This window comes from Orbicella faveolata, unplaced genomic scaffold (assembly GCF_042242905.1).
Source record: "Orbicella faveolata isolate gen_17 unplaced genomic scaffold, um_ofav_v1 contig_36, whole genome shotgun sequence".
Classification (NCBI taxonomy): domain Eukaryota; kingdom Metazoa; phylum Cnidaria; class Anthozoa; order Scleractinia; family Merulinidae; genus Orbicella; species Orbicella faveolata.
Genome location: NW_028301565.1, coordinates 16,865,014 through 16,880,052, shown reverse-complemented (window position 1 = coordinate 16,880,052; position 15,039 = coordinate 16,865,014). Strand labels below are relative to the sequence as shown.

Below are 15,039 nucleotides of genomic sequence, written 5' to 3'. Positions count from 1 at the left end.
GTTAGTTAAAAAATAACTTAATCATATTAACCCCGGCTAGTGAGTCGCTTATAACGAGACGGATTTTCCCCTTCTATTCTAATTCCGTTTTGTTATCTCTTATAGGGTCAAACACCGCTGTTCCTTGGGTGTCGGGAGGGAAGCATCCAGACCGTACGACATCTGTTAGTGAACTATGCTAACCGCAAAGCCGCGGATACTATGGATATGACACCGGAAGATATCGCAAAACAGAGGCATCATCACGACATTGTGGAATTGCTCACGGATTGGTCATTAGGCTGTAACTCTCCTAAGGCTGTGCCAGCCCCCACCTCACCCCCCGAAGGGCAAAAATCTCCACTCGCAGGTATGGCTTCTCCTCCTGCAACATCTCCACCAGCGGTTGAAATTCACAATGGCGGCGCACCTTCATTGGTGGCTCATTTCCAACCGGCGCGTCCCAAGACGACTGTCAACAGAGCACCTGGCACACGACCCAGGTCGACTGCTTCGGGAAGTAATAATAACAACAATAATGCTAAACGGAAGCGGAAGAAGGCACGCCCCGATGAGGAAGTATACCCTGCCATGAGCACTGTGACAACGCTCTCGCCACCTAATTTGGTGACTTCTTGTGCTACCGGACAACAACAGGCGTTTTCGCCAAATTGTGTACCGATCACAAACGGACTTTCTCCTCTCGGGAGCACGGGCATTTCGCCCGCGGATTCGACTACCTTGTCGCCGCTTCAGGCTCCAAATTCGCTTGATACACAGCCGCCTTCACCATTAGAACCATTAGAAATATTGTCGCCGGACGACTTGGCGGGCTTGGAGGAAGTCCAGATCGGGTGGGACGATTTGCCGCTGGACGACATAGATCCTTTTAACGATCCTGCGGATATGTCCATGTGCGGGTTCCCTCCCAGCTCGACAATAGGGCCTTTGACCGTTGTGGACCACATTGTGCCCACTACTTCAGACTGTATGTACGTACCTAATGCAGCACCGCCTGTGAGGCGTGTGGTGGACCCCTTAGAGGGTCAGAGACTTTACTCTGTGCATAGCACGCCGGATCTGCACAATGGCGGTTTGCACCACCCTGACTCTCGGCCTCTAGTGTTTAATGGAAGAACTTGTCACTCTGCGCAGAAGGCTCCTAATACGACGCCTTCGCAACTGGCCTCGTATCAGGCTATTACGAACTCCAACATGTTTCCCGGCTGCGGCGGTGGAGGAGGAAACTTGATGCCGCCCAGAAAAGACTACCAAAATGGCGATTATTCGATGTACCATCAACAATTTCAGTTACATAACCACCAACTTGTTTATGCGGGCGGAGAAAGACTCCCTTCGCAGCCACAAGCTCGCTCGTTTGTCAACGGCTACGAGTCGTCACCTCAGAAGTTTGTTTCGTTCCCAACCCCTTCCCCTGATTCGCCGGGGCAGTGGTCTTCATCATCGTCATCGTCTTCGTGCTAGTCAGTGTATGTGTACTTTACTTGTTTTTACCATGACTTCATTGTCCAGTGTCCAGATGAGAGTCGCCACAATAGATGTTACACTCCGTTGTTTCACCCTGTTTTCATTTGTTAGTGGAGCCAGGACCCCAAAGCGTATTAATTAATAAACTTTTACTTGCAGTGACGAGTAGTCACAAACTATAGGTCTCCCCTTTGGACTGTCACACAACACTTCGGCAGAAACCTTGCGTGACCATCCAAACATCAGTCTCAAGTCGCACAAACTAAGTAGCACATTTTTTTCGCTTCCACTTTTGTTAAAAAGTTATCCTTCTGATGTGTAGCGTTGTGTGAATTTTGGCCGTTGTCTAAAGGCAGTGACTATTTCATGCGCGCTTATGTGCGATGCTGCTGTAAAATTGTTTTTTTTTTTGTAACAAAAAAATTTAATATGTTTAATGGTTAACTCCACTAACTGTTGTAGTTAACTTTCTCTAAGAGGTAAAATTGTGTTACAATGAAAAAAGTTCGTTTGGTGAAACTGCCGTGTTTATTGTATACAATAATGTTATTAGTCCCGTCGAGTTATTTATCAATACTACTGTATTTTAATGTTATAGTTATTACTTACAACTGTTCGTACACCGCGGAATTTTTTTTTTTTGTGGCGAGTTCAGGGGCGGAGAAAAACAAACGGACACGTCTAATTCTAAATTATTTTAATCAACGCAGTAACCAGGGGGCAACGTTTTACAATTTATCTCACAACCCTGTTCAGGCCTGTTGTGTCAAACGGGTTCAGTTTTTACAGGAGACGTTAAAACTGATTTCACAATAACGGACAACAAATCTACTGATGAACACAGCTTTGATCAGTGTTTCCGGCGAGATAATAAGCTGTTGTGGTATTTTAGAGGAATGCAAATGCAGTGAGTCAATACTGCTCCTAAACTAACAAAGCACACATATATGATGAGGTTGAAAGGTAGCTGCCTTTTTTTACAAAAAAAAAGAATTGCAATTGATTTATAGACGAATAATTGAATTTCATGTTGGAACTAAACACATAGAGCTATAGAAAAGTTTAATATATTTTTAAGATGTAATTAGGAAATCTTAAGACTGTAAATACATTTTTTGTACATTGAAGAACATTTATGCCCCACCGTTTCGCCACTCGTTTTCGACAATATACTCGAGGTATTTTGAGTTCCTATCACAAGTATAAGGGTTTTCAAGTCGGTTTTAGCCATTGTCATGACCGATGGGTTGCTTCTGTACTAATCCCGTATATTATTTTTATAACTTTTACCTGGAATTCATTAAGTAACTGTGTTATAAACGATAACAGAGTATTTTGGGATGGAAATAAAACCTTGAATTGCATTAGAAAACATACAGGTGTGTTTTTCTTGTTGTGTTTCACGAGAATAGTGTATTTGTATGATTCCACTAACAATTTAATTGTGCGGAATGAAACAAAAATCTGAACAATTGTTTACGCTTGTGGCTCTGTATTTGGACATTCGCCCAATTTGAGAAACCTAGCAGACAATAACAGGTTTATTGTCGGCCTTAGGGAGCACGCTACAATTCTCAATTAGCGTGAATATGGTTTGTGGCCATTTGTTGTTAAGGAAGTTCGTTTAGAAGGGCTTGCGACGTAATTAGTTCCTTTCGTAGATACTGGGCGTTGAAACAGGGAGGAAAAATTACGTCAAAAAATCGCATAAATCTTGGTGTCAAATCAGAATCTTGGTATGCATGTTTATGAAGGAACATCGAAACAAAAGAAAATGAATGAGTTTGTAAATATTGACGGTTCGAGTGGCCTCGTGGCGTTAAAACCCGTGGGAAAAATGCATTTTGCACCTTCCCACACACTTCTTTTCTCGTGCTCTATTGTGCGGACCATCTGGTCCGTAGCCAATCAGACGGCGAGTTAGCGCTTGAACGGTGCAGCACGTGCAACCAAACAGCGCGTGTTGTTCGAAATATGGCGATTTCTTTGTCAAAACACCGGCTGAACAGCAGGGTTATGAGCTGAGTGGTGGATCGCGTGAAACAAGGTCTTCTATAACTCACCGTCGAAGGATCCTTTATTGCGCGATGAAAGCATAATTGGCTTTGTTGAGAATTAATGATGTTTGCCGCATGAGAGGAGGTTACTGGTGCGCAACAAACCGGAACTGGGCTACTTTAAATCTATGCAAATGTGTTGGAATCCAAGCGACGTTTTGTTTTGTTGTTGACGTAAATTACCCCAAGGAAAGTAGCGAAATGAGCTTCCCTGTAAGTATGTAGTTTCCAGGTTTAATCCGAATTGGTTAGAAGTATTTTACGGTGCACGTTTTTCTGTTGGGCGTGCACAGGTAAATATTGGTCCATATCTTATGGGCGCGACCCATGCAATACTGTCATGTTATTGACTGACGACCCGCAACTCTATAAAAAGTAACCTGACAGGGGTTTGTTAACTTTGCGTTGTTGACTTGTTATGACATTCTCGAGCATCTTGTACATGTTTGTGTGTACGACATGAACACAGAATCACTTCACAAGCGAAACTTGATTAAAGAACTTTACAGGCCTTTCTAAAGAGAGTCTTTCATTTGCCTGAATTTTACACACAAATACTTTATGCGTTTTCCCTCATGCTGAATTGTGATTGTTTCTGTCAACTGATTGAAGATGACTAAAAACGCTTCAACGATTTCAAATAAAAGGCACCGGAGCAGAACACTCAAAACTGTTGAGATACTTGCAGTTGACGCTGATTTCTCAGCAGACATCAACTTGTTAGTCACGTATCTTAGAAAGTGTACGTGGCTGAGTGTCGTAGGAAACCAAAATCTCTTATGACATGTTATAGCCGTTTTGCAGTGACTTGAAACCTCTCGCACTACGTCTAATGAATGAACCTCGGTCTGTTGAATTCACCAATCAGAGCTCCAAGCATTATATGTACAACTTTACGTACTCTGGAAGCGCGGGAAAGTCTTGGTCTTGCAGCTGATTGGTCGATAGACTCGAAGACAACAAAAGTGTGTCTTGCAACTTGTGGTAGTGACAATAAAATAGGCTATTCTTAAACTCTAGGCCACATTAATGACTTAAAAACGACTCTGTTATAGCTCACCGCTACTGTTCCCCTTTGATAGATTTAAGCTTTCCATACACGAAAAGATGAAAGATTACGACAACGTGGAGGTTTTAATTTCAGCATGCTCTAAAATTATACACGGTGAAGAAGCAGACCAGTAGTTGCATAACCATTCCAATAATGTTATTTGTGAGAGACGATGGAATTCGATGCTAAATATTTTGTGGAGCGTAGTGTTATGATGTTTCCTTCTCGGAGAAGAGGACAGGAGTAGGGAAAAGGGGCAAACCTGTTCCCATGGCCGCCCCCCTAAGTCAGGGAAAAGGTCATGGGAGCGAGACTGGAAAAGGGCGGGAAGTTCTTCCGCTGGGATAACGCACAATGCATTTAAGTTTTAGATCACTTTATAATTGAATTTCCTTATAATCCGATTTCTTCGCTTTTCAGAAGACAACTTTGACCAAATAACTACTTCAACAAAACAGAGGGATACATTTATTTCAGGCACAGGCAGAGTTTACTGTACACCAGACACCGAAGGGCGGGCAGTTGCGTAAAACTTTAGTTCATCCTGAAGCAACAAAGTGTAAATGAGCCGGATGATATTTTCATCGCATGCTGTTTGTTATCAAGAGCCTGCAAACTGTTGGCAGGTGTTCGCGAGCTACTCTGAGATCGTGCCGTTGAGAATTCTTTGAAAAAAATCAAACAGAGCTATACAGCGTCCGGAGGACTATTTCCTGAACAAGTGACTGGAGCAAGTCGTGTTTTCAGAACATGCGAGGAATCTGAACGCGAGACGTTCATCCCGATTTGAAAATATCTTTTCAACACCCTCCCTTGGAGATAAGCAGTTAAAGGTTTGATTTACTGTTCCTTATTCGACAAACACATTTGCTGATTTCAGTGCCAATTGTCTCTATTGTCAGAAACTAAAAGAGGTGTTGTCTTTTCCGGTCGGAAAGTAAACTGTACAAATAAATCGGTCATTTTTCAGCTGACGTCACCTATTCAGATACACTCTTTCTTTCCGCCCTACATGTCTTGGGTTGAAGCACAAGTCTGATCAAGGTATCGATTCCCCTAGCTTGCAACATTATACACGTGTATTATCAGGTGAACCGGTGCGAAGATTATAAAAAATCATAGGTGATGTCTTGATTTGCTATTAAATTCTGTAGAAGTAACATTGAAGAACATTCCTAGCAATCGGACGGGAAATTAATGCTTTGATCTTGGGACAATGGAAAGTAGAAAGGAAGTTATCTTTGGGCTCCTATAAGGATTACAGATTTCCTCGGAAGGACTAACATTTCACTTTCGGAGGGCCGTGGGACGCAATGACACTATCTCAAAAAGTGATACTTTTGCGGTTTTTAATAATGGTGCAACTGATACGCCTTATAGTTCGCCTTATCAGTCAGTAAATTCAGTATCACACTTCCGCGCGCTCTCACATTGCATTATTCACTGTCAAAGTTTCCCAGTTATACAGTCCGTTTACTGACAAAACTCTGTGTCAATTTTGTAATCCTCTTTTCTTATTTCCCTTGTTCATTGTGGTCTAGTTTCCTTTTCCTTCAAACCTGAAATTCAAGGCCATTGTTTATGGTTCATGCACCAGTTTATTCCTTGATTTCATTTGAAACAAAGGTGCTTTGTTTCTGAATGAAATGAAAGTTAAAACCGCGTGTGCTACAGCTGTGACAGACAATAAGTTATTTTTACAAACAAACGGCTACTTTGCAGGACAGGTGCAAAGGAAGACCTGTACAAAGATATTTCACGTGATTATTTCCTTAATCTAGCGTTTACGTTTAATTGAAGAACAAAGCGTGCTATCTTTCTTGTTCGTGATCACGTGTTAGCTATGACGTCGCGTGAGACTTGCTTATTACGGTTTGCGCATCTTGAAAAGCCAAGCCTAAATCTTTAAAGTTCGTTTGTTTGTAGTACGTGTTTATCTTATCCATCCTTAACCATTCCTGTTCCTTTATGGATTATTATTTATTTGGTGTTTATCTATCTTGGTAAACTACTATTTTCAAGTTTCCTTCAATGTAAAGGTAATTTTGTACATGGCCGCCAAAATAACTCAGAATACCATGACTGGGCTCCTTTAAGGCTGCTCTCCATATGATCGCTTGCATCACTGCAAAAAAGTTCAACGATTGTTGAGATCATATGAAAAACTCTCCCCAGAGATCCTATATAGCTGTCCACGCGATGAAATATATACCAGAAATCAATGCATCGTTGTTTTATCCAGGTCTTGTGAGGCATTGTTTTAAATCCCGTATCAATCATGGCGATTATATGGAAAAGGTGGTCTTAAGGATCGCTTAACTTTTTCTAGACTGATCACAGTGATCGTAACATCGTAACATGGGGACTAGGGAACTAGGCATTACGTTCTTTCAAATATAACAAGTGCTTTACGAGTTGCATGTTACAGACAGTGGAGAAAAACAGAGGGGACAAATGTTTTGTAGTCTATTTTGCGTGTCGTAAAATTCTTGATATGTATTCCTCAAAGCTTTCGTTCCCTTTTTGTGAGCAAAGCAATTTAGCTTCTGGTGCCTGAGCATGGTTATTCTACTTCGCGACTAAGACTTTCATTATTAAGGCTAGTTTTGATTAGCGACGGGGTCGTAGTCGGAGTCGTAGTCAGAAGAGTAGAGCGATGCGATGTAGTGAAAATCAAACCGACGGAGTCGGAAGCATAGTACCCATTCCGCTTATGACTCCGTCGCTTATTTACGATCCAGTGGAAACTGGATTGTTGGAGTCGGAAGCATAAGCGGAAGAACAAACCAACAACAATGCCCGATTCCGGGCCTTGTGATTGGTTGGTTCTTCAGCTTCTGCTTCTGACTCCGACAATCTAGTTTCCACTGGATCATAACCGACGGATTCGTAAACGGAATCGGAAGAAATGGAAACGTTCTGATTCTTCCTATTATCCTATATAAGTATCACTGTGTATTCTATGTTAGGTAATAGCTTCAGGGCTCCTATTGATAGCAGAGATGCTTTGTAAGCTCCCTGAAGGGTCTACCTGAAAATTTTACCTTTAGAGTTTTTTACTTTTAAATAAAGGTGTCTATTTATCTTATCTTCCGACTCCGATTCCGCTGAGCTTATGACTCCGGTCACTCCGCTTACTCCACTCCGGTTTTTGATTTTCACAAGGTCGTAAGCTCTTTTACGACCACGACTCCGACTCCTAGTGAAAACCAGCCGCAAATCTATTGAAGCGATATAATTTAGTATTCGGTGGAACTAAAATACTTTGATTCGGAGCTCTTTCCTCTACAATAATAGTAGTTAAACACCTTCAAAATCTCTCCATCGTTCATGACGTTTAGCTATCTCCTCAACGACAACGGAGGCAAAGGAGAGAGAGCCTGGGAACGAGATTATCTTTACAGTCCACTGGAGATCCGAAATGACCATGTCTGTTTCTTACTCTTCTCCGTGTTACGTTTTTCACAATTTTGTCAAAGTTGTACCTTATCTAAGTTGTCTACCTAGTACTCGACTGCGAAAAGTCTCGTTCTTTTCCTAGCCTACCAATCGAATACACGAATGCGAAGCAAATGAACAATGATGATTGAGTGGTTTCTTTGCCCAATTTACATATTTTTAATTTTCCTATCGCACAGAGGATTTCAGAAAAAAAAAAGCAAACAGAGCGCTCGTAGCGTAATCTAGCCTAATACCTGTAAGGTACATGTATAGGAGCAGCATGAGATAAAACAGTTATTTGCACAATATTTTGCTGTGGTATACGGGGAAAATATATGCAACGGATAAACTGTAGAGGACTGGACACGACTAGGCCTAGCTGAATCTCAAGCATTCTCGTCCCCAGAGGCCGCGCTCCTTTTGGTCTGCACCAAGAATCGAGACCTCTGAGATCGACCTCTGGGAAGGTCCAACACCGGAAGTCCGCGATTCACGGACTTCCCGTCAATCTGCGCATGCTCAGAGTCAAGTCTGAAAAATCCGATTGGCTGAGAATACGAAAGGATTACTCTGCGTATGCTCAGAAATTTGGACCTTCCCAGAGGTCGCGATTCTGGGTGCTGACCAAAAGGAGCGCGGCCTCTGGGGACGAGAATGAAACATTCGACACCGTGATCACGCCTCTTTCCGCCCCAGACTCACACAACGCGCGCGTGACGCTTTCATCAATAAATACGTACGTGTCCGAGAATTAACTTTTTTTTCGCTTTTCTCGAGACGTGAGCTTGGGACGCCTGTCATCCGACTATGAGAGAATGTACCCGAGCTCTTACTGCAAGTATTTCTCATCTATGTAGTAAATATTGAAGTTGTCTCACCAGCAATTCAAGAGGCAGTATTCTCTCAGCATTTGCTTGGGCACTTCTGTTCAATGAATCAACTAAACAATGAACAGAATCCAGAGCAACTTCAAGACAAACGATGAAGTTCTCTGCCATGTTACGATCTGCGTGCGGATAAAATCTTTATCAATCATCCAAAAGACGCATTACTGTTTCTAGAAGTTCAGTCGTGGGAGAGCAGTAGCAAAAAATAAATAGATCACCACAACAAGACATTTCACCACTGTCGGCGATTTCTAGGTAAAGTAATTTACGTTGCCATCAAACATGAACAAGCCATTGTGGCATAACGCACTTTTCGTGCTGGCATATACAACGTAATTTGCAAGACCTGCAGGTTCTTGTAGGACGCGTATATTTGGGCATATATTTCGCATATCCCCGCGCTTGGGTTTACGCAAATATGTGGGTGCGTATCTACGTGATCTAAATGGTCCTGTATTTGGGCTTAAAGCCCATACGTAACGCGTGTTAACAAGTACACGCGGCAGAGAAACCCGCATATACCCTGTCGTAATTTTCAAACGAATGGCCAACCATAAAAACCAATATCACCTTTCACCACTTTCTCAAAGCGAGTCTTGGTGCTCATCCTTTCATGTGATCAGGCTACCTGGGCTGCCTGGCCTTAGCGCCTTGTTGACGGAGAAAGACTCAAGCCCAGATCAGAAGGCTGTAGTGTGTTTGCCCATTTTAATTTGATACTTTTGCTTTTAATGGACATTTTTACCGTTGACACGCAATATTAACACTTTTTCGTATTTTACATACAAGCAAAAAAAACCCTGCACAGATCAATTTATCATGCCGAATTTAGTAGATATGCAAAGGTTCATAAGAATCTGTTGCAAACTCATCAGAATATGGCATCCAAAACTTGCAATTTTTTCAGAAAAATGGATGCCAGGGGCAAGCGTTGCCCCTGTGATACATTTCTCTGAAAAGATTGGCAAGTTTGGGATCCCATATTTTTATGAATGCGCAACGGATTCTTATGAAACTTCGCATAAATCCTAAATTTGGCGGTGAGGCTTGTTTTTTGTTTGAACGAAAAATTCGAAAACCGTGAGATCGGTAACAAGGACCGTTTACGCAAGGTATACTGTGTATCTTAGAGTCGTTTTTGCTAAAATGGCCACCTTGTTCCGGGTGGTAAATTGAGAGGAAATGAAAGGAAGCACTGACTTAAATGTCCTTTTATTCCCCCAACAAGTATTTTTACAAGACCGTATATTTTTTTGTTGGGCTCAGAATATCTTTAGAGTCTTTCAGTAGTAATTTCTAACCCTTCGCCCCGGTTACTGGTTGTGTTCCACATCACCTTGAATCAGGATAGAGTTTTACTTTTCAGTAAGTAACATCAAAGAAGGAATTGATTTACGATTTACCTAACATTCAATTTGTTCAAAATATATCAAAAAAAGAGAGAAAGATTCTGCTAATTAAATCTGAGAGATGTTGCTATGTTGGGGAACCTGTGTTAAAAGTTTATTTCTAGTTTTTCGTACAGACGAATTTAAGAAAAAAATTTACTTCATGCCATGCCACACTCTTTGTTGAATGCAGAAACATGAAAATCCTCAATTTTCGCGATACGTTCAGTGGCGGATCCAGACCTTAAGCCAAGGGGGAGGGGGGGGGGGGGGAGTGAGTGCTTGCTCTACCGGCTTTTCTTCCTTCTGCGATTTTTTACCCAAAATAAAGGGGGGGGGGGGGGCGGAGGAAATATGTTTAGTAGGCTTGTGTCATAAATATATTCTTGACATTTTATCCGGTGCATAATCCTTAGTGTTACTGAGGTGAATGTTGTGGGCTCCCTGTGGTGAAAAAGAAGCCAATTGAATATTCCAATGAAATTGAAGCAATGAGCACAAAACCTTTCCAAAACTAATTCTTGTCGTTTTCTTTTTCTCGAGGTTTGCAACTGGTTTCTGGTAGCCATTTTCATGCTTGAAATACAGGGAATGTACGCGTTCAGTGGAACTCTGCAGGTTCTAATTTTGCCTGTCTGCGTTAAAAATTTATCGCTTCAGAAGTACTCCGATTGTTTTAGCATAAATGGACACCTACAAAGTTGTGCTACTGCGAAAAATTGGCATTTTTTTCAGTCAGACGGGCCTCTCTTGATTGTCTTGATTGTTTTGCAAGAAAAAAGATCGTCGAAAATTTCAAACGAGGAGCGAAAGTGGCGGGGAAAAGCGATGACGTCACGATAACCGCGGGCTCATGTTCGAGTCGCATGACTCTCGCATCTTTTTGTTTTGAAAGTGGAAGCAGTGGCTCCTAACTGTGTAATACTAAATTAATACCTGATTAGACTCTCTTTTGGATTGAAAATGAACTACTTCGCTTAACAATCATGGTGTTCGAGTCGTACGTGGTCGATCTTCTCAACAAGTACGCCGGCCAATACTTGGAAAATCTTGATTCCTCGCAGTTGCGTCTTGGGATTTGGGGAGGTGGGTCACAAAACTAATCAGTGCTAGTTGCAAGAAATTTCAAATATTGTAATCGTGATTTACTTTTTATTCAAACTTATTGTCTAAAATAACGTTATGTTTACGTTTGCAGGAGATGTTCGACTCGAAAATTTGATTTTAAAGGAGAGCGCCTTAGTAAGTGTATTTTATTCGTTTAAATACTCCTGGTTGTTCTTTCTCATTTAAAGTGCAGATAAGACTTGAGGTTATTTTAAAACAGCAACGGTGGCTGAAATCGCAAAGGGATTTTAAAATAGTTTGGAAATATCTAGCTATAAACTATAAAAGCTCGTAGACTTCACTAGAATACAAACCCGCATACAAGCCCACATACAAACCTACAGTTTGTATTGTCTGCGAGTGTCCGGACATGTCTACCACAAACTGGAGGACCCTGGAGATCGAATGGCTAGATTTTTCCAGCAAAATTAAAGTTAGGTATACGTCTTTGCAACCGGTTGAAAAATAATGGACACGTCTAGAGTTATCTCTTCATTCAGACGTGAAAGCTTGGTGTGCAAATAACCTGTTGACCTGTTATCTTGCCACGAGTTGTACTAAAGCTCTATACAGTATTTTTTAAGGGAATACCCTAAGTTTAATGTTATATAGCTTGTTCAAGTCTTGGCCACGACTTACCTGAGCCATTTATATTTGCATTTTACTTTCCTTCAGGGTTGTCTGGCGTTACAATTTTACAAAACGAGTCCAAGAAAATATTGTGAACTAAAATGCAAGTTATTTATAAATTGGCACAGAAACATAGCTGGATTAATTGGAATATAATTAGCGGTTGTTCTGATGCAACAAAACTTGCGTTAGAAATATGTTTAGTATATAAATGAAGTGGTTGTAAACAGGTTTTCCCTCTATGTGAAAATAGCAGTTATACTCCCATTTTGAACTGGCCAGTTGCCACAAGTGTCATGCAATCATCAAATATTTGAAACAGGTGTTTTTAACTGTGCTCTCATGCTATTAGCTTTCATATTACTAGTACCTATTAAGATCTCCATGGAAACAAAGAGCTCTGCTTTTTTTTATTACCAATTATTCTACAAGTCTGCATAGGACATGAGATGATAGATAGCCAACAAAGCACATAACGCTGAATTGGCTACAATCATCTCGTATCCAACAAGCGCGAGTGAAATAATTGTTTTATTCAAAACACCCCCAAAATATAGAAAACCAAGTTACCATATTTTTAGAGCATGGTATAATTGCTCATATATTATAAGATGGCTAAGCTGATGAAAACTCTTAAATTGCATTACCCAATGATCCAAGTTTTAATAAAAATAATTATTTTGTCTCAGTCAGTATGGAGACTGTTAACCATAACAACATACTTCCTGTGCCTATCAGGAAGACCAATTGCCTGCAGTGTGTTTCTCATGTCTACTTCAGATGACTGACTCCTTTTAAGTGTTGAACCAACTGAAGAATTAACAAGATGCTGAGCTCTAAGAAATCATAAATGACAAACCACTTGTTTTGGATGAAAGACCCTGCACAGAGCAGAAGAAACTTTTTAAAAGTAAAGGGCACGCTATGCATGCATGGGCAATGATGTTTTACAATGGGTGAAACATTAGCTACCTTGGAAATTGCAAAACAAACAGATGTTAAATGGAAATGAAGTAAATGAAGTCGCTTGAAGTAGGAATAGTCCTGTGCATTTTAATTTTGGAGGAAACCAAAAAAACATCTTAGCTGAGTGATAAAGACATCATACCCTAGTTGCATCAGATGCCATAGTAATAGGTACATGCATGTTCTGATTGCAGGATGATCTAGATTTACCAGTCAAGGTATTGCGTGGTCATTTAGGTAAGTTATTTTTATCACTATTTACTATTATTTATTGAGTTTTGGTATAAATCTACCAGCATTCCATCACAAATGCCGTTCTCTGATTGGCTATGCTACTCACTATCGATTCTGTGATAGATAGTGAGTAGTGTAGTAGTGTGTCCTTGTTAACAAAATGACGGCCACTTCTTGGCATTTTCAAAGTGTCCGTGAAGAAGATTTAGATAAAGTTTTGAACGACTAGTAGATTTATACTAAAACAATTAGATTATTCGCTCTCGATTTCTATGTGTGATAGTTGACTCGGGCTGCACCCTCTTCAACTATCACGTGATAGAAATCTCAAGCTTGTAATCTAATTGTGTAATAGAAATATGAATGGAAGTTTGGGAGAACGAGAAATTCTGTGGGAACACAGGCTGATGGGCGAGCGCTTCCACAATATTTTCAAGTTCTCTCAAACTTTCTTAAGTGTTTGTATAACTCACTTTAAATAAACATGGAGAACATGTTTTCTTTTGGGGAAATAATGGACTACAGTGTACATGTAGTTTCCCATCTAGGGGAAGTAATCATATTTCTTAATGTGAGTAAGTGCTGAGGCTTCTAAGTTTGCTGTAACAAATAATTATTATTGTTATGGAAATTGTAAATGAAATAATGAGTCATGATGATGACTTTCATTGTCTTCGCAGGCAAGCTGGTGCTCAAGATACCTTGGAAAAATTTGTATTCAGAACCAGTTATTGCTGAAGTAGATGGCCTTTACTTGCTTGTCAGACCAAATACTGGTAAGTATTGCTCAGTCTAATTTAATTTTGCTGGGGGTAACCCTGCAATGGACTAGCATCCCACCCATGGGCAGTAGGAATACTCCTAGTCGCTTCATGCTACAGAAACTGGGATGAGCTCTGGCCTGATTGGCCACTTGGCTCATATGTAGACTTTACTCACCTTAACTACCATTGCTCAGTCTGCAAGAGATGTAGTGATCTAATGGTTAGTGCATGCACTTTGTATCTTACTAACCCTACACTTTCTCCAACGCACTAGGGTAGGATAGTTACTGAAACACATGTGAGGGTAATTGTAAGCAATCCATGTCAGGAAAGTTATGATTTTGTTTGTTTCTTCATCAGATGTTAAGTATAATGCAGAGAAAGAAGAGAAAGCCAAGCAGGAAAAGAAGCAGAGGCAGTTGGATGCTGTGGAGTTAGCAAGGCAACTGGAGGAGGAGAAGAAAAAACATGGTATGTTTTTTTTATGTAATTCAGTTACTTTGTTTATGCTTATGATTTGTGTGTACATCCTGGCGGTGACTCCCATATAAAATGGGAAACATGGGAAATTTTGGGGAGGGGTCCCAGGGGCATTCCCCTTCTTTCTGCTAAGAGTTTCCTCAAGACACTAATATCAATCAAATTTGTGGAATTGAGTGTTCAGCGAACTGGTCAGGTCATGACTGAGGAAGAATATATTCATGTTGTAATTTGAACAAAATAACATTCAATAATTGGTGTATACATGCAAAAGCTACAGCAGACTTGTACCAGTTGCTATTTATGTGTTTTTTAGGGAGAGAAGATTGGATACTAGGGGTGGATTAAGGCACACAAGGTGTCATGGGAAGGGTCAAAGGAAAAATAGCTATTTTCCCTCAACCCTTACCATGAAACCTTGTGCATCCACCCTAGTATTCAATCTTCTCTTCCGAAAAAACAAATAAATAGTGACTGGGTACGAGTCTGGCACTGCAGCTGTTTTTACAAAATTATGTGTTACTTTAGTTTTTGAGTTTTGCCATTCCAGAGATGCCAACCTAATAA

At 40.7% G+C, this 15,039-nt stretch overlaps 2 protein-coding genes and 1 long non-coding RNA gene across 5 annotated transcripts in view; all 3 read left to right on the top strand.

The window, feature by feature from the left end:
• The window catches only part of LOC110059415 (uncharacterized), a 29,217-nt gene extending 26,378 nt beyond the window's left edge, over positions 1 to 2,839 (top strand). For all 3 annotated transcript variants that reach the window (XM_020766098.2, XM_020766097.2, XM_020766099.2), the window contains one exon: positions 106 to 2,839. In XM_020766098.2, coding sequence (XP_020621757.2) covers positions 106 to 1,464 — 1,359 coding nt within the window. In that variant the 3' untranslated portion in view covers positions 1,465 to 2,839. The remainder of the gene's footprint in view (positions 1 to 105) is intronic.
• Positions 2,840 to 3,361: 522 nt separating this feature from the next.
• LOC149102453 (uncharacterized) lies at positions 3,362 to 5,544 on the top strand. Its single transcript, XR_016202600.1, has 2 exons — positions 3,362 to 3,737; positions 4,996 to 5,544. It is a non-coding gene; the product is annotated as an uncharacterized LOC149102453 (long non-coding RNA).
• A 5,589-nt stretch (positions 5,545 to 11,133) lies between these two features.
• LOC110059448 (intermembrane lipid transfer protein VPS13A-like) overlaps positions 11,134 to 15,039 on the top strand; it is a 74,962-nt gene continuing 71,056 nt past the window's right edge. Inside the window, exons 1-5 of the mRNA XM_089275116.1 lie at positions 11,134 to 11,377; positions 11,490 to 11,533; positions 13,189 to 13,231; positions 13,909 to 14,004; positions 14,353 to 14,463. Coding sequence (XP_089131242.1) covers positions 11,278 to 11,377; positions 11,490 to 11,533; positions 13,189 to 13,231; positions 13,909 to 14,004; positions 14,353 to 14,463 — 394 coding nt within the window. The 5' untranslated portion in view covers positions 11,134 to 11,277. The remainder of the gene's footprint in view (positions 11,378 to 11,489; positions 11,534 to 13,188; positions 13,232 to 13,908; positions 14,005 to 14,352; positions 14,464 to 15,039) is intronic.